This window comes from Podarcis liolepis (assembly GCF_965112155.1).
Source record: "Podarcis liolepis genome assembly, chromosome: 3".
Classification (NCBI taxonomy): Eukaryota; Metazoa; Chordata; class Lepidosauria; order Squamata; family Lacertidae; genus Podarcis; species Podarcis liolepis.
In genome coordinates, this window is record NC_139557.1 from 74,698,665 (window position 1) to 74,725,916 (window position 27,252).

At 43.4% G+C, this 27,252-nt stretch overlaps 1 protein-coding gene across 1 annotated transcript; it reads left to right on the plus strand.

Annotated features, from left to right (window-relative positions):
• The first annotated feature begins 1,229 nt into the window (after nucleotides 1-1,229).
• LOC310702429 (uncharacterized protein) lies at nucleotides 1,230-27,089 on the plus strand. Its single transcript, XM_083493905.1, has 15 exons — nucleotides 1,230-1,573; nucleotides 2,228-2,469; nucleotides 3,502-3,638; nucleotides 4,373-4,462; nucleotides 6,447-6,573; nucleotides 8,013-8,107; nucleotides 9,069-9,225; nucleotides 9,783-9,904; nucleotides 15,453-15,747; nucleotides 18,568-18,713; nucleotides 19,220-19,309; nucleotides 20,249-20,375; nucleotides 24,195-24,289; nucleotides 24,760-24,916; nucleotides 26,780-27,089. Exons 2-15 carry the CDS (start codon nucleotides 2,268-2,270, stop codon nucleotides 26,908-26,910), a joined length of 1,971 nt encoding a protein of 656 aa, XP_083350031.1. The 5' UTR covers nucleotides 1,230-1,573; nucleotides 2,228-2,267; the 3' UTR covers nucleotides 26,911-27,089.
• Nucleotides 27,090-27,252: the final 163 nt, after the last annotated feature.

Genomic DNA, 27,252 nt, shown 5'->3' on the forward strand with positions numbered 1-27,252 from the left:
AGCTCAACATCAAAAAATCTAAGATCATGGCCACTGGTCCCATCATCTCCTGGCAAATAGAAGGGGAAGAAATGGAGGCAGTGAGAGATTTTACTTTCTTGGGCTCCATGATCACTGCAGATGGTGACAGCAGTTACAAAATTAAAGGACGCCTGCTTCTTGGGAGAAAAGCAATGACAAACCTAGACAGCATCTTAAAAAGCAGAGACATCACGTTGCCGACAAAGGTCCGTATAGTTAAAGCTATGGATTTTCCAGTAGTGATGTATGGAAGTGAGAGCTGGACCATAAAGAAGGCTGATCGCCGAAGAATTGATGCTTTTGAATTATGGTGCTGGAGGAGACTCTTGAGAGTCCCATGGACTGCAAGAAGATCAAACGTATCCATTCTTAAGGAAATCAGCCCTGAGTGCTCACTGGAAGGACAGATCCTGAAGCTGAGGCTCCAGTACTTTGGCCACCTCATGAGAAGAGAAGACTCCCTGGAAAAGACCCTGATGTTGGGAAAGATTGAGGACACAAGGAGAAGGGGACAACAGAAGACGATATGGTTGGACAGTGTTCTCGAAGCTACCAACATGAGCTTGACCAAACTGCAGGAGGCAGTGGAAGACAGGAGTGCCTGACATGCTCCGGTCCATGGGGTCACGAAGAGTCAGACACGACTAAACAACTGAACAACAACAAATATTATTTGGTGGCAAGAAATTGTAAGCACAAGCAATATCTATGCACCATTCTATGAGCAATCTATGAGATGATCCTCATTACTGAATGTCCTCTACTTCTTGAATATCAGATGGTTTCTCCTGGTGCTAAAAGGGGTGCAGACTATGGCAAATGAAGAATAGGGTCCAAGGAAAGTCAGTGGGTGATTTTGCAAATCCGAGGTACCAAAGCATGTGCAGAGTGGCTTTCTGATTTTATCTAGTAACCATAGCTCAAAAAAATTCCACAAATATAGAAGAGGCGCTTGTGGTCACGTGGTGGAAAAAGAAAGGAACGGATTTCTAGCAGTAGCTATCTGAGAAACACACTCAGTGAAAAAAGTTAAAGAAAATGGGAAAAGTAAGGGTCAAAAAATCCTAAAAGAGAAAGAGAAAAGGAGGAGGCAAGCATTGTGGAATGCAAAAATAAAAGGGGAAGGAGAGCAGAGCCAAATGGGAATAACTGGTTTGGGCACATTTTCGAGGCTGATCATGCTGCTTTCTCATTTTTTCTCGGGCTCCCTGTAGGCTGCAACATCTTGAAGAAGCAAGGCAACAAGTAATCCTGATAACTGCAGCCAGTTGACCCCTTGGGTAATATTTGAAGGAAACTGGACATTCTCCCACAACCTGGATGGACCTGTACTTTGGACATGATCATATTGCAAAATCTGCAGCGATTACATAACAACCCAGAAATACATGAAAAAAGGAGGGTGGGATGAAAAGTAGGGCAGGACGAGGGAGAGACTTGAGACCAGTATAAAAGCTTCATGGGATTGGAAAGGAAATATTTGCTCAGTTTGGTCCACAGCTCAACCTAACCGGAGATCCTCAGATTACAGAAGGGAAAAATCTGGGGTCAGGTAAGAGACTCCCCCCCAAAAGAAGCACCTTTGGCCATGCTTTTGCTAACTTTTAAATGACTAAAACAATTACATTATTTCAATCTATATTCTGTTTAAAATGCTGAGAGTTGAGGGTCTTCTTTTTCAACACAAAAGACAAAACTTAAAATTTAACATGTCTGCTTTTATTTTTGTTTGTTTTAATATGCTTTTTTTTTAAAAAATGATGACTTTGATTACTTTTTGCAAGCTGTCCTAAAAAAAGCAACACCTATAGTAACTCAAGGGACGTGGGTGGTGCTGTGGGTTAAACCACAGAACCTAGGACTTGCCGATCAGAAGGTCGGCGATTTGAATCCCTGCGACAGGGTGAGCTCCCGTTGCTTGGTCCCTGCTCCTGCCAACCTAGTGGTACGAAAGCACGTCAAAGCGCAAGTAGATAAATAGGTACCCCTCCGGCGGGAAGGTAAACGGTGTTTCTGTGCGCTGCTCTCGTTCGCCAGAAGCGGCTTAGTCATGCTGGCCACATGACCCAGAAGCTGTATGCCAGCTCCCTCGGCCAATAAAGCGAGATGAGCGCCGCAACCCCAGAGTCGGTCACGACTGGACCTAATGGTCAGGGGTCCCTTTACACTCAAGTGTGTAAGCTAAAGTCTCTGCCTTCCTTTACAGTCACTCCACTTCCAGAACAGAAAGAAGAGACCTTTGAAAAATGCCTTACGTTAGACAGAAGTTCATTGACATTCTGGAAAAAGCAATGGAAGATGGTGAAAAGATGACTCGAGAGGAAATGCTATTTACTTATGACGGAGTAGTGTACCCCACAGCTCTTTGCAGCCCAGAGCAGTTCAAAGCTCTTGAATCTTTTGAGGCAAGAAGTGATGATGTGATTCTAGCAGGATACTGCAAATCCGGTGAGTGTGTGGCCATCTTAACATTGGCTAAAGTCAAAGTGATAGTGGAGACTGGAATGATAGTATGCAAAAAAAAAAAGGGGGGGGGGAGGAAAATGTTCTTGAATAAATGGCAGTATAATACCATAATTTGCAAAGACCTAAAGACAGGGAAAAAAAATATGGTTCTCAAGAACAACAACAAACCTCAATTCTAATCTTCTGAAGATTTTTGGCTGCAGAACTTTGATGACCAAGGGATATGCTACAAATGTAGACATGTTAATGTGGGGAGAGAGTTCAAAAGAGACAGGTTGTTTTGATAGGACACTCGTCTTTAGCTGATATAACCACCAAGGGATCCTGATTAGATGTAGGGAGGTCTAAATGTAAAACAAAAATATAATAAGATAAATGTATTTCTACTGTTTGACACAGTATATGCCTCTCATCTAGTGAGCTCTGGCAATCTGATGGGGAAACTGAGATCTTGGTGGACATTTCCTCTTCTCCCAGGCAGTTGATGGGATAAGACTTAATGTTAGCGTCACTCAGATTAGTTAGTTTTCTGCTGTTGTCTTCTGTCTTGATTTGTTGTTAAATTTGATTTAAGGCCTATTTTAAACAATATTTTAAAACAATATTTTAAAACTTTACCATCAAGGTTGCTCTGTTTTGGTAGATTAATGAAATAAACAGGAAGGTAAATAAACAGCTAGGTGACACTCACAAATATATGTGAATAAGTATTTCTGTTTATACACACACACACACACACACACACACACACACCTTAAGTATGATTGTATGTTAGTGAATATTCTATTGCAGTCTTTAAATATCTCCTTTTTCCTTTGTTTTCTGGCAAAGTAATTTTGCTTTTTGAGGAGAGAAAACAATTATGATAAAAAAAATTGGGAAAGAATGTCTTCTATCAGAGTTTCTTGAAACTCACTAATCTTCTTGCGCATGAATTAATCAATTCTCCGATTATTATGCATTTGTTGGCAGTCTGAAAAAAAGCATTTCATTCCCAGCTCTGTGTTTTCCTAGGTACCAACTGGGTTGGCCAAATAGTTACAGATTTAGTAGTCACATCTGCAAAGAAACACGAACCGGAGAAACTGAATGAAAAATTGCTACTTGCGGAATTTCCGTATCTTGAAATTGGAGATCTTGAAAAGTATCAGGTTAGTACTCTTTGTTTGTAATGAAACCAGGATTGCTCAGACATCATTGGATTGCCCAGACATAACCCCCCCTCCCATTGTCACATTTGTCACCAATGCCACCATTAGTGCCACTACCCTGGTAGAATAGTTCTTAAAGTTTACAGTGGACCTTCCTAAGGAGAGTCCTGAGCAAAGTTTCCCCTGATCACTTCCATGAAAAGGCCATTGACTCATTGCACTGACACCAGTGCATCTAAGGACAAATTTTGGGGTGGGGAAAACTTACCCCTCCCCAGAAACTTGTGTTTTTTTTAAAAACCCAGGTGCCTTTTGAAGGGGCATGGCATTGTGGCCCCCAATGGAAGGCTCCCCCTCCAAAAATGCCCCAGAATAGCACACAGTTTTGGACATTCTGGGAGTCAAAATGGCAGCCACCATCTAGTGGCTTAGTGGTCGCAGAGGAGAGTTCCATTGCTGCTACTACTTTAGATGTGGCAGCAGGAACAACAACAACAACAAGTTTTAAAAGAAGCTGCCCAAAGGAAGGGGTTCTCTGCAAATTTTCAGCTCAACTTTAATTTCTATGTTGAAATACTTGGAAGTGTTTTCAAGAGTCATGCACAAAGCTTGGATTGCCCAATCAGTTTTGCTGTTGGCAAATAATAGAACTGATTATATTTTTTTAAGGTGGCTTTTTAAAAAAATGAATCATCTGTTTTCCATTTCATGCCTATTAATTTGGCCTCTGGAAGAGGATGAACGGCTATCCCTCCAGGAGAGTGATGTTTACTCATCTCCGCCCTGATAAGCTTCCAAAATCCGTCTTCAAGAATAAAGCCAAAGTAAGTACTGTTATCACAAAAATATTTTAAGTGGTACTCGTATGTAGATCAGCCTTGAACCAGCTCATAACTGTAAGCAAACAAGTCAAGTGCTTTTCAAGGTAGATGTTAACTTACAGCTCAAACCTCTAATAAGCTTTCTTTTTTACCAGCAGCCAGACTGGAAGAACTTAGAGGGTGCTTTTCTGACAAATTGGTACAGTAAAGCATGTAGAATAGCACTTGTGGAAAATTTCACTAATAAAATAACATTGGCACAAGGGCGAAGCATAAAGACTCTTTTGTAACTGATTGGTGTAGCTTTATTATGCATATAGCTCAGATGAACACAGAGGACTCTCCTCACATTATGTAATCTTTTAGTTAACCAGACTTGTTTATTGTTTTCTATACAAATAGTTGTCTAGGATAGGAACTTAACTCTCTTTTTTGCATGTATGCCTAGACTCTGTCTTCTGGGTTAGGGAGGGATATTTTACTATATGTGTGCACGATGTCATTATATGTTGTAAGAATCCAATATACAAACAAGCACTTTAAAAAAATTAAACAAAATCAGATATAACAGAGCATCATAGCCACAACTGCATCTACAATCCTGTTACTTGGACCAGCCAGAGCAGAAGAGTGGTGTGGGAGAAAGTTCAAATTCTAATTTTGCTATGCCAGCTCCCAGGCTGGTGCAGGAAATAGATCCAGGCCTGTTGCCATCAACAATGGCCCATCAAAGCTGGTGAAATAAGTCCTGCCAGAACTGCAATGGGCTGGTTTATTGCTTTAATCCTGGTGCCGACATTCTACTCTGTCCCTTGTTCCGCTTAAGTATAATGCAACAATTGTCCCACAGTGTGAGATCTGAAGGTGTGTTTTCTGGCGGCCTTTTGTGTAGCGTGACTTGATCCAATTTGCACCGCATAGGAAATCCTATAGTAGCAACAGGACATGTTTGTACTTGTAAATCAGTAGCTAAAAGCAGCAGGAAAGAAGGTAGCTTTTACCAGATAAAATGAATGTGGATGACAGCCAGTCCTGGGGGGTGAAAGCTTCTCGTCTAAAGAGGTTAGACAAATTCATGGAAGATGAGACGAGTCATGGCTACTAGTCATGATGGCTGTGAGAGTGTTCTGCCTCTGAGCACTAGTTGCTGAGGAACACAAGAATGTTGCACCCATGTCCAGTTTGTGGCCCTCCCATAGGCATCTGGTTGGCCACCTTAAGAACAGGATATGGGACTAGCTGGGTCATTGTGGGATCCTACAGTGTCCTTCCTACGTTCTTGTCAATTATGTGCTATGCAGCCCACTTCTATCAGTTTGTATTCAGACATCACAATGATTGCAATGGGTCTCACTCCCAGTGCATTAGATTGCAGTGATAACATGTGGTGTGTTAATTGATTGTCAGGGTACTGTCAGCGGCTCCCGGCTGGTTGCCCAGGGAAGTATAAAGACAAGGAAAAGTTTCTTACCGCCCTTTTTTATTTCAAACATTACAGAGAGAAGCTATAGAACCCAGCCTCTGGATAATGGCATTGTCCCGAATGAATCTCCACCCTCCCCGTCTCTCCCACTTCCTCATTCGTCACCATCATCACCTCCTCTATGGATGCTGCTAAGTGCCCTCTGTCTTTGAGCTCTTTGCTCTCCTACTTTTAAAGCTCGCCAGGTTCTAGGAGATGGTGGGCCTGTAATGCTTTCTAGTGACAATGTGTCAGCCTGCTGCTGCTCTGGTTCTGCCTGCTCCTCATGGCCAATTATTTCCCAACTTTTCCTCTCTTCTGCCTCTGAGCAGTGACCTCCCGCAAATCACTGTTGTAAAGCTATACCGTCTTCCTCTTCCTCATCCCTGGGAGGGTCAGGTTGGGGAGCGGTCTCCACCACTCTTCCTCCTCAGTCCAGTCCCTGACATTGATTTATGAGAAATATGGTGCATTGTAGATAGTGCAATTCCATCATCTCATACTTATCATTCTCATGTTTTCTAGATATTGCTGCTCATTCGGAATCCAAAGGATGTTGCTGCATCTTTTTTCCATTTCTCGAACACCTTCGCTCCATATCCCCCTTATGATAAATTTGAAGATTACTTCCGAGCTTTAATGGAAGGACAAAGTAGACATTCCGTTTTCCTATCTATGTCAACTATAATAATGCATATAATATGAACAGCACAATGGTTTGCATCTAACAAAGTTGTTTGTGTGCCATCCTCCAAATCTGTTCTGGGGGATCCCCAACCCTCCCAAGCAGATTTGGGGAGTGTGGGGTATGTAGGAAGAGGAAAGGGAGAGGAAGTCCTTGCACAAATTGGATGACTTTGTTGGATACAACCTATTGATTTTATGTCTTCTCTAAAGTCATCCAATGTTGAATTTGAAGGGATTATATTGTAAAGCCATTTTTTTAAAAAAACCATTTCATTTCATTCAAGCATCATCTGACAGTGGATAATGATCCTAGCTTCATCTAATAAAAAATAATTAACACCAATATTGCTTTCTAGCAGGAGTGTCGTGTACAGTGGTACCTCGGGTTACAGACTCCGCTAACCCAGAAATAGTACCTTGGGTTAAGAACTTTGCTTCAGGATGAGAGCAGAAATCATGCTCCGGCAGCGCAGTAGCAGCGGGAGGTCCCATTAGTTAAAGTGGTGCTTCAGGTTAAGAACAGTTTCAGATTAAGAATGGACCTTTGGAACAAATTAAGTACTTAACCCGAGGTACCACTGTATATGGAGTATGTGGGGCACAAAGGGCTTCAGCCCTCTTAATATTTTGAGGCCTGGGGCTCACCCCTCCCAGTATCAAGGGGGCCACCATCCCCTGCCTCCCATGGGGCAGGAGGCTTGGAGGATGTTTTTGACATTCCTGCTCCCACCCTCCATGATCACGTGATGTCATGCATGTGTGACTGCCCCCCCCAATGTTGTGCCCAGCTTCGCGCACCTGCTTCCTGGTGCCAAACTTCCATTTTGCCCAGTTAATCAGGACTTCTGGATAGGGACATACTGGGCAATGGTAGTCCTCAGGTATTCTCTTGACCTTCTGCTGGCTAAGTCACCACTGCTGCTTACAGGTGGGAGAGGAGAAGGTCAAGGCTGCAGTAAGCTCAGTCTGGTGCAAACATACTGATGAAGGCAATCTTTTGCTTTTGCACAATCTCATCCCACTCCCTCCCGGTAAGCAGCAGCAACTCAGCTGGTGGGAGGTCAGGTAAGCACCAACAACCCCACCACTACTGTCCATGACAGTCAGCCATTGTGAAGGCTACATCCCAGTGTATCCTCTTCTCTCCCTCATGATGGTGTGTGGAACAATCCTGCATGGCACATTCCCAATTTGAGGGGCATAGAGTAAGTCTAACATTTATTCCTGAGCTTAGCCATGGTGTTTGCGGAAAATGAAGATTGTTATACGAATTCTTAACAGTAAGAGTGTAAGTTCAACCCTATGCATGCCTAGTATGCCCCATTGGGTTCAATGGGACTTACTACAAGATTATTGTGTATAAATCTTGCTCTCACCATTGCTGTATGATCTGATTTTTGCCAGTGCCCTGGGGTTCCTATATTGAATATCTTTGCGTGTGGAACAAATTCATTGATAAAGAAAATGTCATGCCAATAACATATGAAGAGCTGAAAGAGGTAAGGTTAATCATGTTCAGATATACCTTGTAGTTCAGGCAAGTGTTCAGCTAAAAGAGGGTTGCCATATTTCAAAAAGTGAAATATGGCAACCCCAGCAAAGCTGTTGAGCTTTCCCCCCTTTTCTTTTGGCCAAAGCTGTTGAGTTTTTGAGCTATTTTTAAGGAAATTCACCAAAACTACACTTCCTACATGGGTTGCCATACGTTTGGATTTTTCCTAACATTTCCGCCCATTTTCGACAGCCTAATGTACATTATTAAAGCCAAAAACTGCATCACAAAATTCAGAGCAATGCAAAAGCAGGAGGACAACAATGTTCCAAGCAGCACACAAGTGTTTGCTTCCATAAGTGAAATAAGCAGAGTCCTCAAATATCTCTTGCATGACCCCATTTCAGGTTGGAAGAGGCCCCTTTGAGCTGAACCTAGTTCAACTGAACTGAGGTTCATACCTGCAGAAGATGTTACAGGCAGTGTTTTGATATATAACTGGAGAACTTGGATTTGAGTCGCCACACCAGGCTATAAAGAACAAGAACCCCAGCAGGCACTTCTGTAATACAAATACATGAAAATACGTTAACTGTATGTATGGAGAGAGGCCATTGTTTAGTGATAAAATGTCTGCTTTGCTTGTAGACGGCCCCAGGCTCTATCCCCAGAAACACCATTATGTGAGCTTAGACAGTGTAGATAGTAAGAACATAAGACGAGCCCTATGGGATTAGGTCAGTGGCGAGATGAGTGCCGCAACACGATAGTCTCCTTTGACTGGACTTAACCGTCCAGGGGTCCTTTACTGCAAATGGAAGTAAAGTGTGTAGCATTGTGACTTTCCCTAAGCAAGCTGGATTTATTTGTTGGATGTATGAATTTATATAAGTAAGTTTGATTAACTTACTTCATCAAACATCCAATCAGAGTATCACACATATTGCTTTTCCTTTTTCTCTTTGCAGAACACAGCTGCAGGAGCCAAAAAAATAGCTGAATTCTTTGAACTGAACCTAAGTGACGAAGACTGTCTTGGTGTTGCAGAAAGGAGCACTTTCAAAGCTATGAAAGGCAATTCCAAATCAACCCATGGAGAATTTGGTGATGTTCTTTTCCGTAAAGGTAAATGCTATAAAGCAACCTACACTCTCTCAAATGTCCTCTCCCTATTGGAGGCCAAGATTGTGTCCACATTCTTCTGCCAGCTTTGGGAAAATCACCCAAGGCTACGAATAAATAGCTTTTATGCATTGCATAAAAAACAAGATTTCAGGGAAAGCACCCCAAAATTCTTCAGGGGATCTGTATTTTATTTAGAATGCAGAAAAAGAGAGTGAAATGTCTTTAAAAATGATAATTGCAAAAGTAACAAAATGGCAGCACCACGAAGGGTAGGAATTGTGTTACTCATCAATTTTAATGTTTGACATTTTATTATGTTTTTATGTGTGCTGGAGGGCACCCAGAGTGGCTGGGGAGGACCAGCCAGAAGGGCGGGGTAAAAATAATAAAATTACTTATTCACAAAAGTAGTTAATATGCTTTAGTAGTTCCAGTAATGTTTTGGACTTACTAACGCTTACCTGCAACTGCAAATATGTGATTTCTGGACCACAAATGGAAAATCATGGTTGCTTGTGGACGTATATATATATAATTTTATATTTCCTTGTTTTCAGGTGGTGTAAGTGACTGGAAGACACTTTTCAGTCAAGAAAATAGTCAGGAAATGGACAGAATATTTAAAGAAAGATTAGCAGGGACCAAGGTGGGATCAAATATAAAATACGATGTCTATTGTAAATAATGAAGACTGAAGAACAGATGTAACTACTAGGAGAGGATTCATAAATGATCCTCTGAATTTCAAGGACAGCAATCCAGGTTTTTGGAATGAATTCATCAACATTATATCTATACGAAAGGGCAAGAGAAATTATACCAGCATTTTTGGTGAAAACTTTCAATATATACCGTACATGTACTCATCCTATAATTAATCCTAATCAGATCGATGCCAGATTGTTCTTTCAAAGATATAAACTTTGTAAAATGATATATTTTATTTGATTAGTCTTTTGTTAGTGTAGAAACACACTTTTTCCGTTTCACTAATTTTTCCTCAGGTAGACTAGCCTGGTTATGTATTTTAGATTATTACACTAAACTGTCAAATAGATGTATTATCCAAAAATGTTTAAACTAGGGGTTGTGGCTCTCCTTGTGTTGCTCACCAACCCCACCTACCCACTCGCTAAACTCCCCCCACCTTTTTCCAACCTCCACAAAACTAGACTTTGCCAAACACCCCCCCCCAGACCACAGTTGAGGAATCTGTTTGGTTCTCACCTTCTGGGCTAGCTTTGTGATGTGGGTGGGGCAATCTGCTTGCCAGTCACATGATGGCATTGCAGTATCACATGATTGACAGGTGAGTTGCCTCTCTCTCACACACACTTGTCAAAATCCCATCATCAGAAGTTGCAAGGGGGTAGCCTCAGTGGCGTAGCGTGGGTTGTCAGCACCCGGGGCAAGGCAAGTAATTTGCGCCCCCTAACCCGTGGATTTGCGCCCCCTAACCCTAACCCCCAGATGTTGCGCCCAGTACAGCCGCCCCCCCCTGCACCCCCCACGCTACGCCACTGCTAAGGGGACAAGGAACACGCGTGGGGTGGGTGGAGAAGGATGTGGCTAATAATGCAGGAGGGGGGTCTAAGGGGAAAAGGAGCTCGCATGGGGTGGGTGGAGAAGGAGCTTTTCGGAGAGCTGAGGGGGGAGGGGGGAGGGAAAGAGCACTGTTGCTTTAAAGGAGCCAACCGGACAGCAGCCACTTACAGCAGTGTAAGCAGCTCCTTTCCTCTCCCGCTTTGCTCCTTCTCTCCCTCTTTGCTGCTTTACACAGCTAATGGCCCAAGTCCTGCTCAGCGGATCAGCTGAGACGCTGGAGAATCGTAATTTCCCCCTCTCCCTCATCCCGTGCCCTCCTGTCTCCAGCAGCCTTTTTAAAAACTTTTTTACTGGTTTTCACTGCGCTCGTGGCTCAGAGCCCTCCTGTGCCCTGCCGTCCCTCTGCAGCCTCACTGCTCCGTTTAGAGAGCGCACGGACCTTTGCTAGCTGAGGCTGCAGCAGCTGTTGCTGGCTACGCAGCGCTTTTCCTGGCTCGCTATGGCTCCCGTCTGTCCCTCCTCGAGTGTAAGCGGCTGCTGCCCGCTTTGCTGGCATGGCTCTCCTTCCCTCCCTCCTCCTCAGCTCCACCCCCTCCTCCTGGCTGTAAAGCAAGCATGAGTGCATTCGCTCTGTAACACGCACAGGCATTTTCCCTTCCTTTCTAGGAGCAAAAAACCTCCTCCTCCTCCCGGCTTTGCTGCTGCTGCTGCTGCGCGGCTCTTTTCCTCCACCGACGGCGCGCTGCGCCTTGGAGAGGTTCCCGCTTCCTCGAGGGGGGCTGGCCAAACGCGCTCCCCAAAATGTTGCGCCCGGTGCCGCCGGCACCCCTGGCACCCCCCACGCTACGCCACTGGGTAGCCTGTAAAGCCTGCCCTGCTCTGATCCTGTGAACCTTTTGCATGGGTCACCCTGGAGATCACAACCCCTAATATTCAAAGAACTACTCCAGGATCTTTTGTTTCACTTATTCATTTTATTTAATTAAAAATATTTATATACTGTTTTAGATTTAAAAAAAATCAAAAGCAGTACACAACAGAACATTGCAAAAGAATGGCAAAAGACAGTAGATCTATCTGAAAACAGTAAAACATTACTGCATATGCAAGCCAATCCATTAGTTCTGTGTGCAGGCAACATTACTGATCAGGGAATGCCTTTTTTTTTATTCTAAGCCTACAGTGCCTCTTAAACAATCACATTGTGCTTTTCAGATCATAGTCAATGGATTGCTCTGCTCTGAGACAGTCCCATAATGACCACAGGAGGCTTTGAACTTCTGAGGTGACCCCGAGTCAGTCTTAGCACAGTCTTGGGTTCTTCCAACACGGCACCAGAGACTGCCTCCATCAGGGAGCTCACTGGGCAGGAGGGTGGGTGATATACCAAAAGCATCTTCAGCCTGTCTCCACGGCACCATGCCAAATGCAAGTCCTTTAGCGTGGCTCCTAGTGTGAGAACCAGTTCTATGAACTATGACAATGCCTTCTCCTGACCCTCTGGCCTGGATTGGTGTTGCCGAGAGCATCCAGGCAGGCAGAGCTGAATCAGGTTAGTCCCATCCAGCTCCCACCTCTTTACATTGGACATTGTCCAACTATGAAATGCATAGCTGTCAACGTTTCCCTTTTTTAAAGGGAAATTCCCTTATTCCGAATAGGATTCCTCGCAAGAAAAGGGACAAGTTGACAGCTATGATGGAATGTGCTACCACAAGATGTGGTGATGGCAAGAATTCAGTTGGCTTTAAAAGGACATCAGACAAGTTCATAGAGAACAAGGCTCTTAGTCACAATGGTTATCAGGATCAGGGGCAACAATGGAATCCCATTTGATGGATAACAAGAGCAGAAGAGGGCTGCTGCTGGACTTCCCATGGGGGCTTCAGAGGCCATTGTGGGAAACCACATGCTGGACTAGAGAGACAAGAACTCTTCTTATGTTTCATAGGCCCTGGGGCTCCAAACGTCAAAGGGTAAGGTTTGAATTCCAGGAACACCAAGTTAAAGCATCTAAAGCAAAGCTTTCATGTAAGGGTGTGGTCCCAGAAGTTCATACCCTCCTAGTGTGTAAAGGTTTAAGCAAACCTAGTCAGACAAATAGATAGTTCTCTGGCCCCACCCTCACTGGGCAGCTTCCAGCATAATTAAAGCATGCTTTTATGTAAGGGTCTGGTCACAGCTGTTCATATACTCCTAGTATGCCATAGTTTAAGAAAAACTCAGTGAAGGCAATCAGATAGCTCTGAAACCAGCTTGCTTATGGGGTGAAGGTCATCAATTGCCTTATTCCGTGCTACTCTTTGCACTCTCATTGTTTACCCTATTGTAAAATGCTCTCGGGACATATTGTCCCAGTTACCTGTGCTCACAGCAACACTTTGACCTATGTTTCTACTACCCTCTAAGGGGAGAAAATGGGCAGGTATTACTGTTTCCCAGCAATTGCTATTCTGAGTTACAGTATGCTACCTCTCTTACTGGATATAATATACAGTGGTACCTTGGTTCTCAAACTTAAACTGTTCCAGGAGTCCATTTGACTCTCAAAACCATTTGAAAAGAAGGTGCAGCTTCCATTTGGCTGCAGGTGCTTCCAGAACATCCGAAAAACATTTGCAAACCAAAACACTTACTTCTGGGTTTGTGGCATACGGGAGCCGATTTGTTCGACAGCTAAGCCGTTTGGGAACTAAGGTACCACTGTATAGCCATTCATGACTAGTAGCCATACATGAAAGAAAGTGATCTTTCAAGTAACATGATCACAGGCCACAAAGACTTTAAAGGAGGGGTCGGCAACCTGCAGCCCATGGGCCACAAGCAGCCCACGGGGGTCGTTTAAATGGCCCACGAGCCACTGCCAAATCGAGCTGCCTGCTCGGCGAGTCCCCACACGCTGCACTAAACTGGCACAGCGCAGCGCGGGGACTTGCTTCCATGGCACCGGAAATCGTATCTGCACATGCATAGATGCCAAAAATCACATCTGCGCATTCGCATTCGCACATGCGCAGACGCGATCCGGCCCACAGAGCAATCTCCGCGGGAGTGAACCAGCCCAGGCAAGGTAAACTTTGCCAACCCCTGCCTTAAAGGGTCCTAACCCTTTAACTGGGTCCTTATTTATTTATTAAATTTGTATACCACTCTTCATCCGAAGATCACAGGGCAATTCACAACATAAAAATACAAATATATGGTCAAGGAGCCAGTCTACCTGACAAAGGAGTGGTGTACAGTGGTACCTCAGGTTACAGATGCTTCAAGTTACAGACTCCACTAACCTAGAAATAGTACCTTGGGTTAAGAACTTTGCTTCAGGATGAGAACAGAAATTGCATGGCGGCGGGGGGAGGCCCCATTAGCTAAAGTGGTGTCTCAGGTTAAGAACAGTTTCAGGTTAAGAACGGACCTCCAGAACAAATTAATTTTTTAACCCGAGGTACCACTGTAATATGATCCAACTGCATAGTTGCAGTCAGTTATCTTGTGGCTCCATTTTGGATCAACAGCAAAATCTGGGCTGTTTCTCTTTTTAAAGGCAGAATGACACACAGCAAAACATTGCAATAGTCTGAATGGGAGGTTTCCAGCGCATGGGTGACTATGACCCAACTATCTCCATCCAGGTAAGGTTGCTGAACTTGATAGAAAGAAACTGCAAAGGCCTCTTGAACCTCCAGTGACGATGCTGGATCAATAACTGACCCCAGACTGTGAACCTGATCCTTTAGAAGGAGCGCAACCTCTACGGAGAACTTGGGTCTAAGAGTAACCTACTGAAAGCACCTTCGTCTTATCTGGATCAAGTCTATTCACCCTTATCCAGCCCATGCTTCAGTACACCCACAGCCTTCCCTGCAGCTGATGGAAAACAGAGGGAAAGCCAAGAGTAGACCACATAATGGTGACACCTCCACCCACATCTCCAGATGACCTCTCCTGGGAGTTCCCTGTAGATCAGTGGTGGGGAACCTCAGGCCCATAGGCCAAATGTGGCCTTCTATGTGGAATTCCTCTGCAACTGGTATTTCTCCCTTCACATCCCAAATAATCAAAATCCTAGCATTTATTAATTTCTAGGGTTTGGGGGTGTGTGTGTACCCCTAATCTAGAACAGTATAATGGAAGAGGACACTCACTCTCACACACCCCTTAAGTAAAGTAGGTGCAAACTCTGCTGAAATCTCTTCATCTTCCTGAGAAAGAGGCAGGGGGAGGGGAAACAGCTCCTCTTGCATTATCCAGAAAGCTGAGGGCAGGATTCTGCCCAGCATAATGAAAATCAATAGATTGCGTGAGAAGAGTTTCATGAAAGCAGTTTCACTCCCAGTAATGTGCGTGCTTCTGTCCAATTTGGAGTTCCAGATGTTGAAATCTCAGCTTAGAATTTGACTTCTAACTCCTCCTTGTGGGTGGAAGCAAGGAAAACTGCCTTCTTCTATTCGCATGTTTCCAGGGAATACACCCCTCCTCCCTCTCCTTCTGGCCAATTTTCTCTCTCAGAAACAAACATTTCTTAGTGTCCTGGCTCAGCACAAATTGGCCGCACCTTCGCTAAATGCTGTGCAGGCTGGAAGAAAAAGGTCAGAGTCCTTTCTTGCACTCCAAACACTAACTCAGAGTTAATCTGTAACCAGTTCTATTCTTCAAGGCAGGCACAGCAACTTATTCTTTAGCACGTGACTAGACGATGGATCTATAATTATATTTTTTTTATTTCACCATTGGCCAAGATCTCAGTCTGCCTGTGCACTAGTCTCCTATCCTGCACACTCATGTCTCAGGAAGGATTGAAGGAAATTATGGACAAGAAGTTGGAAGAAGCTGGAAAGGCTGCTCCTGAAGACCAGTTGTTTATGCATGATGGGGGTTTATATCCTAGCATAGTCTGTTGTCCAGACACAATGAAAATTCTTGACACGTTTGAAGCTCGGAGTGATGATGTGGTATTAGTGGGATACGCCAAAACTGGTGAGTATGCTCATCTTGCAAGAAATACTTGGAGTGTGTGTGTGTGAGAGAGAATACTACTACTACTACTACTACTACTAATAATAATAAGCATTTATATTATAATATTAAGGTTCTCATTATAATTAGCACCACATCCTTTTTTTAATCAGCAGAAACTTAGTTGTGAAACATTTAATGAGCTGTCTTGGTGAAAGTGCCTCAAAAGAAAAAGAAAAAAACACTTGTATTTAAGACAGGGGTCAGCAAACTTTTTCAGCAGGGGGCTGATCCACTGTCCCTCAGACCTTGTGGCGGGGGGCTGGACTATATTTTTTTTCAGGGGGGGGGGAGAATGAATTCCTATGCCCCACAAATAACCCTGAGATGCATTTTAAATAAAAGGACACATTCTACTCATGTAAAAACACGCTGATTCATGGACCGCCCACAGGCTGGATTGAGAAGGCGATTGGGCCAGATCTGGCCCCCGGGCCTTAGTTTGCCTACCCATGATTTAAGAGAAGGGGTGGGGGGGTGGGGAGAAATACAGGGCCTGCAAAATGAGATTTTGCTATTTATGACTTTAAAAACCTCCTACATGTTAAATGATATGAATTAATAAGCATGAAAATAAAAATGCCGAGTTCTATAAGCATTACAATGAGATGCAGCATAGGTGTGTGGGGGGGCATTATCCATCCTGATCATGTCCTTGCATGCATACTGTTACACCCCAATCTCTGAGCAGTGTGAGATTCCAGGGGTTCCAGGCGCTTACCCAGGGTTCGTGTTTGTTTTGTTTCAATCTCAGTCTCAAACCTTTTATTGGCTATAGACAAAATCCCGAAGGGTTCAGTACAATAAAATTATTCTGCCCTGCTCAGCTCCATCACAACTTTACTTCTTGCAAAGCCCGTGGACCTAGAGAAACAGAGATATACAGGAAAACATAGATCTATAAAGGCAGAATTCAGAGGAACAGAGTGACAGTGGTGAAATAAAAAAATTAAGCCCCAAAGGGGGGATTGAAATAAAAAAATTAAGGTTATATATATATATATATATATATATATATATATATATATATATATGTAATAAATGTTCATAAATGTTCATAAATGTACCAACCAAGCACATACATAGATATGTGGACCACATGTCTGGAGCAGCACAGGAAGACCGCCCTGAAACCATTTTGAGTCCCAAACTGACCAAATGTTTTCTCTGCAAGGAGAGAGGGGGTGAGGGAACCTTCCCATTGTCTCAGGAAGTGGGTAATCACCATCTCAAAGGAATGGCCAGACTACCAGGAAAGGCAATCAGATAAGGCATTATCAGATAACCTGGCAGACAGGGAAAACAACATTCAATTTTTTGTTGTAGACCACCTTTTCTGTGATGTATGTATGCTGTATGGTGGGGTGGTCTTGAGCACCAGGGAAGGCAATTTAAAATGTCTATGTAAGGGCAGGCACACCTTGGTTCTGGGTCCTCCTCCTTACCTGCGTGTGAGGAAGGCACTCTGTTGCAACAGTTCAATAAAGATCAGGCTTACTAGCTGCTTTGCTTCTCAATATTCTCTGGTTGACCTCTGTTATTTTCTCCTACTGATGGAGAACCTACAACGGACTCTATAAGGGCTCTTGTGTCCCCCATAAAGGAATAAGGGCAGATTTTGTTTATTACAGAGGGGACCCTGATCTGAATTGGGAGAGGTTAATGGACATCATTCTTAAGTTAGGTCTAGGGGAAAGAACCAGTCAGCCTCATTATCACCCCTGCAAAAACACACACACACACAAAAACAAAACCCAATGCAAACTACTGCACATGTATGGTCTTATCTATGTTGTAAAAGGTAAAGTAAAAGGACCCCTGACAGTTAAGTCAAGTCACATACGACTCTGGGATTGCGGCGCTCATCTCGCTTTACAGGCTGAGGGAGCCGGCATTTGTCCACAGACAGTTTTTATGGGTCATGTGGCCAGCATAACTAAGCCGCTTCTAGCGCAATGGAATACCGAAACCAGAGCAGCGCACGGAAACTCCTTTTACCTTCCTGCTGGAGCAGTACCTATTTGTCTACTTGCACTTTTTGGGGTGCTTGGCAGGAGGTTGGCATGAGCTGGGACTGAGCAACGGGAGCTCATCCCACTGCAGGGATTCGAACAGCCGACCTTCCGATCAGCAAGCCCAAGAGGCTCAGTGGTTTAGACGACACTGCCACATGCGTCCCCATAGCACCACCTGCTATGCTGTATTCGTCTGCAAAACAAAACAACCTACCCCTTTTGGAGTCTCCCTGAACATTCAATTTGATTGTACGCGGGTGGCACTGTGAGTTAAACCACAGAGCCTAGGGCTTGCAGATCAGAAGGTCAGCAGTTAGAATCCCCACGACAGAGTGAGCTCCCATTGCTCGGTCCCTGCTCCTACCAACCTAGAAGTTTGAAAGCACGTCAAAGTGCAAGTAGATAAATAGGTACCACACCGGCGGGAAGGTAAACGGAGTTTCCATGCGCTGCTCTGGTTTGCCAGAAGCGGCTTAGTCATGCTGGCCACATGACGCAGAAGCTGTATGCTGGCTCCCTCGGCCAATAAAGTGAGATGAGTGCCGCAACCCCAGAGTCGTCCGGGACTGGACCTAATGGTCAGGGGTCCCTTTACCTTTACTATTCTTTAACCTATATGCACACCACAACTACATTCAAATTCCATGGTTATGAATTTCGTTTCTGAAGATCCTTTGGCTGTGCAATAGTGATGCAAGGCCTATGTTACAGCAGGTATGAGGAGTCTCTTTCTGTGTTTTCTAACAGTTCTTTGGCATTCCTTCAGGTACTCACTGGGTTGGCCAGATTTTAAAAGAGTTGGAAGCTGCATCTGGAAAATACGATGAAGAAGAAATGAAGCGGAGGCAGCAAATAGAGAAAGAACTAAAATTAATGCCATACCTTGAATTTGGAGATCCCGGGAAGTTTGAGGTCAGTATTGGCGAGAATAGTGCATAGCTTGATGCATTTGAATGACATGAGAGATACCACATGGTCTTCTCCAGCCTCCAGAAATATGCAGTCAGTGTGATGAGTTAGTGCCATTGGGGTGGGTAGAGAGAACACATTGGTGTGGCTGGCTTCCCAGCTTTGAATTCAGTTTCTCCGTGCCAAAGCTCAACTCAGAACCTCTTCTGGGCATTTGTTTGGATGAGCTTGTAGAAGCCAGAGACAAAAACAAGTGACTTCAGCTGTGCCTTGTCTGGCTTCCTAATATTTAAGGCTGCAATCCTAACCCGATTTACCAGGGAGTGAACTCCAATGAATTCAATAAGACTTACTTCTGCATAGAAATGGTTACATTCAGAGTTATGTGAAGCAGCTCTCAATGTGTCAAACCTGCTGTGGATTATTCCTATAGTACAATCAAACCACCTTGCTATTTTTCACACAAAGGAATGTTAACATTTCACTTTTTTTCTAACATGTTACTAAAGAGGTTGAAGAAGTTACCTTCCAGAAGAGTGATAAAAACACATCTCATTCCTCAAAAGATTCCCAAATCTATTTTCCAAAAGAAGGCAAAGGTAAGTTCACTGCTTAAAGTTTCCTCCATCCATCCATCCATCCATCCATCCAACCATTTAGAATATTTATATACCACTTTTCATGAAAAATTCATCAAATTGGCTTACATACCAAAATATGGCAATGAACAAACTCTTGTTTCAGATTCTGGTCAGAATAAACTTTAGGTTTGTTTCATTTTTACAATGGAAAACTGTTTTATTCAAAACCAAGGGCAGAAGTTTTCAGTCTCCTTGTATAAGAGGGAGAAGAGAGCAGAGGTGCAGCCCATGAGTCTAAGGTTTGCTTTTAAAAAATAATGCTAAAGAATACCTTAGCATCATGCCCAGCCACTGAATGGTTGCATTCTGCATGGCAGAAGTTTTTCAGGGTCTCAAGCAGAGGCTTTTGCCATCTAAGGATGGCTTTCTGCTAAGGAGTCCCATCAGCCAAAGGATTTGCACTTGTTCAAAAAGTCTTTGCCTCTCTCTGTACATGCCCCATGTCCTCTCCAAATCTGCTCCAAAGGGTTGGGGGGAAACTCCAGAGTAGTTTAAGGGGGAGTACAAGGAAAGGAGAAGGTGAGGCCTTCTGTTGCACAAGCAGAAATCCTTGTGCTGATGGAACAGTGGCTTTGGGGCTACATTGGATTCCACCCTGATGCTGTAATCCTGTACAATTCTTACCTGGGATTCTGAGGAATTGACTTCCATGTTCAGCGAACAATTTCTAACAATGAGCTAGGAGCTCATCTCATTATTATTATTTTTTAAGGGGTTTGTCCCCTTGTTTTATACTCTTTCTCTAAACTTCGTCATATTAATTCATGGCCAAATACACGAATATTTTCATACTACGGATTAAAGAAAAAGTTTAGATGATTTATGTTTTTGGTGTTATGGGTATGAACTTTGTCCCTCTAGTTTTGCATATCTGTTCTGCCTCTTTCTGTTTTGAAGATCCTGGTTTTGTTTCGAAACCCGAAAGACACGGCTGTATCCTACTTCCATTTTTCCAAAGGCATGAGCATCGTCCCTGATCAGAAACCCTGGGATGAGTTCTTCTCAGAATTTATGAATGGAATAGGTATGTGCCTCTTCCATTCAGCCTATTAAATTCTAGACTAGGTACAACAGAAATATGAATTTGTAAGAAGAAGAAGAAAAGGTCATGTTGCTCTAAATCAGGGTTTCCCAACTTTTCCCTGACCGTGGCCCCCTTCCAACCTTGTTTCCTTCCTGTGGAAATGTTTTGTTTAAATGTTTTGTTTCTAAATAGAACATGTTTTATTTTAAATTTATACAAAATAAAATTACATAAAATGAAAGGAACTTAATGAAATTTTACTGAAGGGGAAAAATCATAGAGCTGGAAGGAACGACAAGGGTCATCTTTCTACTGCAACCCCCTGCAATGTAGGAAACTCAGCTAAAGCATGCATGACAGATGGCTATCCAACCTCTGCTTTGAAACCTCCAAGGAAGGAAAGTCCAGATCCTCCCAAGGGAGATCCATCTTCCATGTATTATAAAACGCAAACAACACTTATTTGACCCCAGTTATTTGATACAGAGGGGAAAACATCTGTAAGCATATCCTCCAACATTTCTCCAATGAAAATAGGGACGCCCTCTTCCATAATAATAATTTTACTATTTATACACCGCCCATCTGACTGGGTTGCCCTAGTCACACTGGGTGGCTTCCAACATATATAAAAACATAATAAAATGTTAAAAATTAAAAAACCACCCAACCTTCCCTATACAGGGCTGCCTTCAGATGGCTAGGGGATTGGATAACTCCATACCCTTCAACATTTGGTGAAAATAGGGACGTCCTAAGGAAAAGCGGGGCATTCCGGCATCAAACCAGAAACTGGGATGACTTCTGTAAATCTGGGGCTGTCCCTGGAAAACAGGGACACTTGGAGGGTCTGCAAAAGGCTCACAGAGAGTTCTGTATATATGGGAGAATTTTAAAAAGCAGGTGGTCCTTACTGACCTGGTGCAAAAAGATCTTGTCATCCAGAGTAGCCCTGGCTGTCTAGATGAAACACTATAGCCCCCCACACTTTTACCTGGGAGTAAGGCCCACTGAACTCAGTGCGGCTTTCTTCTGAGAAGACACTTATTTACTAGCAAGTCAGCAGCACCAGAGGAGGCTAGGCGCTGGGGCTGCAGAGCCAGGCTGATGCTGTCAACGGGCCCTGTGCCCCTTGGCAACATCTGAAGGCCCTGATCTGATTGGCGCTGAGGTGGATCGCACCCTGTGCCTTGCAGAATCAGGCCCAGGTTGCCACCTGGCCCAGCACTGGTGGCAGCTACAAGCAGTGGTCAGAACAGGTGCAATCGCGATCGTCCTCTCCTTCTGTAAGCAAACCAGGACTGCCCCAAGAAAATGCATGGGGCAAAAAGAAGTACTAGGTGGCCCCCTGGTGGGCTGCCCGCTTACCTGCTTGTGATTGGGCAAGTAGATAGCCAGCCAATCAGGATACACACACACACTTTTCTTTTTCACTTCCCTCTGTGCCCCCCCTTTACGTAATTTTCACCTGTGCCCCCCTTGGAATATCCTGGGGGGACGGGACAGGGGGCCATATAGTGCCTGGTTGGGAAACACTGCTGTAAACTGTTTGGAGTTTCACAAGTCTTCAGTAGAGCAGTTTTAGATTTGCAATTTTGCAAATACATTTTTTTTAAAGCACCAGAAATCTTGCATGGCATCATGAACAATACAGTGGTACCTCGGGTTACATACACTTCAGCTTACATACGCTTCAGGTTACAGACTCTGCTAACCCAGAAATAGTGCTTCAGGTTAAGAACTTTGCTTCAGGATGAGAACAGAAATCGGGCTCCGGCGGCGTGGCAGCAGCAGGAGGCCCCATTAGCTAAAGTGGTGCTTCAGGTTAAGAACAGTTTCAGGTTAAGAACGGACCTCCGGAACGAATTAAGTACTTAACCTGAGGTACAACTGTAAATGAATTTTTATACACCACACCTTTGCTGATTGGCTGACATATAGAATTTCAGTTTTGGAGAACAAGGCCAGACAATCTGCAATTTGTGTGGAAGCAGTCACCACAGGCAAAGCCAAAGTGGTCTAAGCTATGCATGGTGGTCTATACTTTCCAGAAAAGTGAATAAAGTGAAAAGAATTACATTTGAACTAGCGCGTATAATAAATATTGGTGCACACAATGCACAGGCACATAAGTGAAGTGCATTTGAAAACTATTATTAATTAATTAACCTCATGAATCATTGTAAAAGACATAACAGAGAGAACAGCTGGCCGTGAATTACAAGAAAACCAAAATAAAAAAAATCCTTCCTGTAGCACCTTAAAGACCAACTAAGTTAGTTCTTGGTATAAGCTTTCGTGTGCATGCACACTTCTTCAGATACACACTTCTTATCTGAAGAAGTGTGCATGCACACGAAAGCTTATACCAAGAACTAACTTAGTTGGTCTTTAAGGTGCTACAGGAAGGATTTTTTTTATTAAGAAAACCAAAGTCATGGTTTTCTCAAGAAACTACATAAGGCCCATAGATGGCGCATGGACAACCAGCTAATTGAACAGGTCAAAGTCCCTATCTGCCCGCGGACTGCCTTGCCAGAGTGGTGCATGCTCTGGTTGTCTCCCGCTTGGACTACTGCAATGCGCTCTACGTGGGGCTACCTTTGAAGGTGACCCGGAAACTACAACTAATCCAGAATGCAGCAGCCAGACTGGTGACTGGGAACGGCCGCCGAGACCATATAACACCGGTCTTGAAAGACCTACATTGGCTCCCAGTACGTTTCCGAGCACAATTCAAAGTGTTGGTGCTGACCTTTAAAGCCCTAAACGGCCTCGGTCCAGTATACCTGAAGGAGCGTCTCCACCTCCATCGTTCTACCTGGACACTGAGGTCCAGCACCAAGGGCCTTCTGGCGGTTCCCTCACTACGAGAAGCCAAGTTACAGGGAACCAGGCAGAGGGCCTTCTCGGTAGTGGCGCCCTTCCTGTGGAACACCCTCCCACCAGATGTCAAAGAGAACAACAACTACCAGACTTTTAGAAGACATCTGAAGGCAGCCCTGTTTAGGGAAGCTTTTAATGTTTGATGTATCATTGTATTTTAATATTCTTTTGGAAGCTGCCCAGAGTGGCTGGGGAAACCCAGCCAGATGGGCGGGGTATAAATAATAAATTATTATTATTATTATTATTATTATTATTATTATTATTATTCAAATATCTTGGCCTTATTTTCCAATTTATGGGGTCATGGGGAGCACACCAGAAATGTGCAAAAGAAAAAGCATCCCAAAGTGCCGAAATTCTGACATGTTTTTTCTACACAAAAGGTGGTAAACATATACCATCGGTCCTGGAAGTGTTCCAAGCTAAACCCCTCACACAGTTATTATACAGGGCTCAGACTTGGACCTTGGATCTACGGAAGCTGTCCAATCAAAGTTTTTAAGGCAATTTTTCTCTGTACCACCCTGTATCCCAAACGCCTAGAGCAGTGGTGGCCAAACTTGGCCCTCCAGCTGTTTTGGGACTACAATTCCCGACATCCCTGACCACTGGTCCTGTTAGCTAGGGGTGATGGAAGTTATAGCCCCAAAACAGCTGGAGGGCCAAGTTTGGATACCACTGGCCTAGAGGCTAGTCTTCCCTCAGTAGAATTACGGATTTGGCGTAAAAGACATAACATAGGACCATCAGCAAACAAGATCCATGGAAGACATTTTGAGAAACATTTTCACATGCTACCTTTCCAAACATTAGCTTGCGTAAGCAAATGTTACTTGTGGAAAATGAATTCAGATTTTACATAAAAGCCTTTATCATTGTCTTATCAGAGATTTGTTACATGAATAAAATGTTCTGCTTTCTTCTTAATAGTTCCCTACGGCCTTTACTTTAATCATATCATTGAATGGAACAAGTATCTGGATGACAAAAATATTATGTTTATTACCTATGAGGAACTAAAAGAGGTAAATAACACTTTTTAAATTTTATTTTTAAATTTTTAAAGCATTTCTAATGGAGAGTGTGTGAAGGAAATTGAAACAGGATTTAAATCATGGTTTCTGCTCATCTCTACCCTCTTTAACTGGTAAACAGCTCATGAATGTTTTCTTTCAAAATACAACTTTTGGATTTGTTAAATCTTATTTTGACTGGATTTCTGTAAGTCACTGAGGACTATTTCTTCATAGACAGTTCCAAACAATTACAGCTTGCAAGGAAAGACACATCTGGAAACAATAATAAGGTCACATGTTTTTCTGTTACAAAACATATTGTTTAGTAGTCAAAGAACAACTGAGCAGGATTGAAGAAAGTTATGTGCTGGTTGCAACTCTTGTGTAGAATGCAGAACAAAAACAGGAACTGGCGATCTGGAAAAGTTTCATGAGGACACAATATTTTTCACTTGTGACACCTTGTTTTCTTTATCCAGAACACAACTTTGGGAATAAAAAAAATAGCTGAATTCTTTAATTTTTCTGTGACGGAACAAGATATTCAGTCCATTATGGAGAAGACCAGTTTCAACAGCATGAAAGAAAAATCCAATGAAACCCATGGAAAAATGGGCAACACTCTTTTCCGTAAAGGTAACATTCTTATACAGGGGTCAGCAAACTTTTCCACCGGTGGGCCAGATCGCCTGCGCACAGGAAGCTGTGGCTGCATCCCGGACGTCAGTCCCCGTGTGGAGCTAAACAGTGCACTGCCCCGGTTTAGCTCCATGCAGGGACTGACTGAGTGGGCGGCAAGGGCCAGGGGCCAGTTTAATGACCCCCTTGGGCTGAATCCAACCCGCAGCCCATGGTTTGCCAATCCCTGTTCTAATATGTTAAATTACTATCATCAACAGTACATACCTTGCTTCTCTAGTACGTTTTCTTCCAGAAACATTGTGCAGAATGAGAAGTAAGCCTATAAGTGGAATGTTTTAAAGTAAATCTATAACTGTAGCACAGTCTTATGACTGGATTGTACCACTCTAGTATGTAGATCGGGATTGTATGTTTCAGTGAAGCTCTATTGAGGGAGAGAAACCACACCTCCGTAGTGCTTCAGTTACATCAGGTAGAAAGTAGCCTAGAATCTGTTGTTTTCATGAATATGCCACAAACCTACCTTTCCTCTTGGATTTCAGGGCTCTGCTTACAGTTTTTCCACATGAATACATCCACATATTTAGTGAATGTTGGTTGTTCTGTTTTCATCATTTACAGTATAAGCTGTTTAGATATTTTTATTACGTTAAGTGCTATAGCATTTTAATGATCATAACCATAATGATAACAATAATTTATTAAATTTGTACACTGCCCTTCATCCATAGATTTACAATATAAAAAACACAAAATACATAATGAAAATAGGAATAAAAATAAGAATCCTCCCACCCACAACACATTTAAAAAGGCATTGGATGTCAATCAGCTCAAGGTCTGGTTTAAGTGGAAAGTTTTTGCCTGGCGCCTAAAGGTATACAATGAAAGTGCCAGCCAAACCTCCCTTTGGAGAGCCACTGCAGAAAAGGCCTGTTCTCGTGTTGCCACTCCACAGACTTTTCGTGGAGAGGGCACACGAAGATGGGCCTTAGATGATGAGTGCAGGGTCTGGGTCAGTTCATGTAAGGAGAGGTGGTTCTTGAGGTATTGCGGTCCTGAGCCAAACATATTTATCATAATATATTTTTGCCTCTGAAGGGCACCCTCTCAACAAAACATTCATGGTGGATTGCAGTAAAACAACAACAACAACAAACCATCACTACCAACAACGAGGTGTCCATAAAACCATAATCAGTATGAAACAATCCCAGGCTGCAATTGTATTCATTCTTACCACTCAGTTTCATACCACTCAGTGCAACATTCTTTGGAGCTCTAAAATAAGTAAGCACATATTGCAAGATGGCAACCCACAAAAGCTCACTGAAATGAAATATTCTACAGCCCTATACAGGCATTCACCCAAATGTGTGTGGGCTGAAAATCGGCAGGAGACAATGCAGTATCCCTGCCCAACTTCCTGATCACAGGGGATCCCAGTCCCAAGGAAGATGCTAAGTGTGTTTACCAAAACATATTAACAACCCCCCTTCAAACTTTCCCTGCTACAGGTGGGGACACTAGGGACTTTGTTTTCCTGTGCACCCTTGTCCCCTCCCGACTTTTAGCCCGTGTGTGTGTGTCCCAGACAGCAGAAGAGGGCTTTTGCTGTAACAAGCAGCAAAGGGGCCAAGTGAACCTGACTTGGGGAGCTGCTTTACATTTTAGGCACCTGAAAAGGTCCAGTTTCGGGGGCCCATCTGGCGGTAGTTGTGGAGAATTAAAAGCAGGGGCTCATTTAAGATAACACTTCCATGTGTCTGATAAAGTGACTCCAGTTACCTGAAAGCTCATGGCACAATAAATCTCTCTCTCTTGTACTATAATCTTTATTATGTTTTACATTTGCAGGCATAGTAGGTGACTGGAAGAGTGTCTTCTCTGAGAGCCAGAATGAAGAAATGGATAGAAAATTTGAGGAGGCTGCAGGAAGAACTAAGCTTGGAAAGATGTTGAAGTACGACCTATATTGCAAGAGCTAAGGAGGGCAATGGTGCTACAGTTGTCTCATGCCTTCTGTTTTGTCCATAAAGGAAGACATGTTTGGGTTGGTTTTGTTAAAGGGAAGTCTTTCTGGTATATGCCCCTCTCCATGCCCATAATAAAATGGATAAATTTTTCATAGTAAAATTTATTAAAATTTCTTTTTTCAAAGTGTGAACTATTTCCAACAGTTTTTATTATCTCTGAACTGAAACTGTACTTACAGGACCAGGCATCAGGTTCCCATCCCCCAACTCATGCAAATAAGAGTCCAATGAGGCTGGTTTGGGGGGGGGGGTCAAAACAGGCCGCAACATTATTGAATACAAAGGCTTGGGCAT

Bases quoted from the DNA above. Each gene is read 5' to 3' on its own strand.
- LOC310702429 (XM_083493905.1), top strand. From the start codon at position 2,268: ATGCCTTACGTTAGACAGAAGTTCATTGACATTCTGGAAAAAGCAATG. The intron at 9,226-9,782 runs GTAAATGCTATA...CCTTGTTTTCAG, and splicing joins TGATGTTCTTTTCCGTAAAG to GTGGTGTAAGTGACTGGAAG. The intron at 24,290-24,759 runs GTAAATAACACT...TTCTTTATCCAG, and splicing joins CCTATGAGGAACTAAAAGAG to AACACAACTTTGGGAATAAA.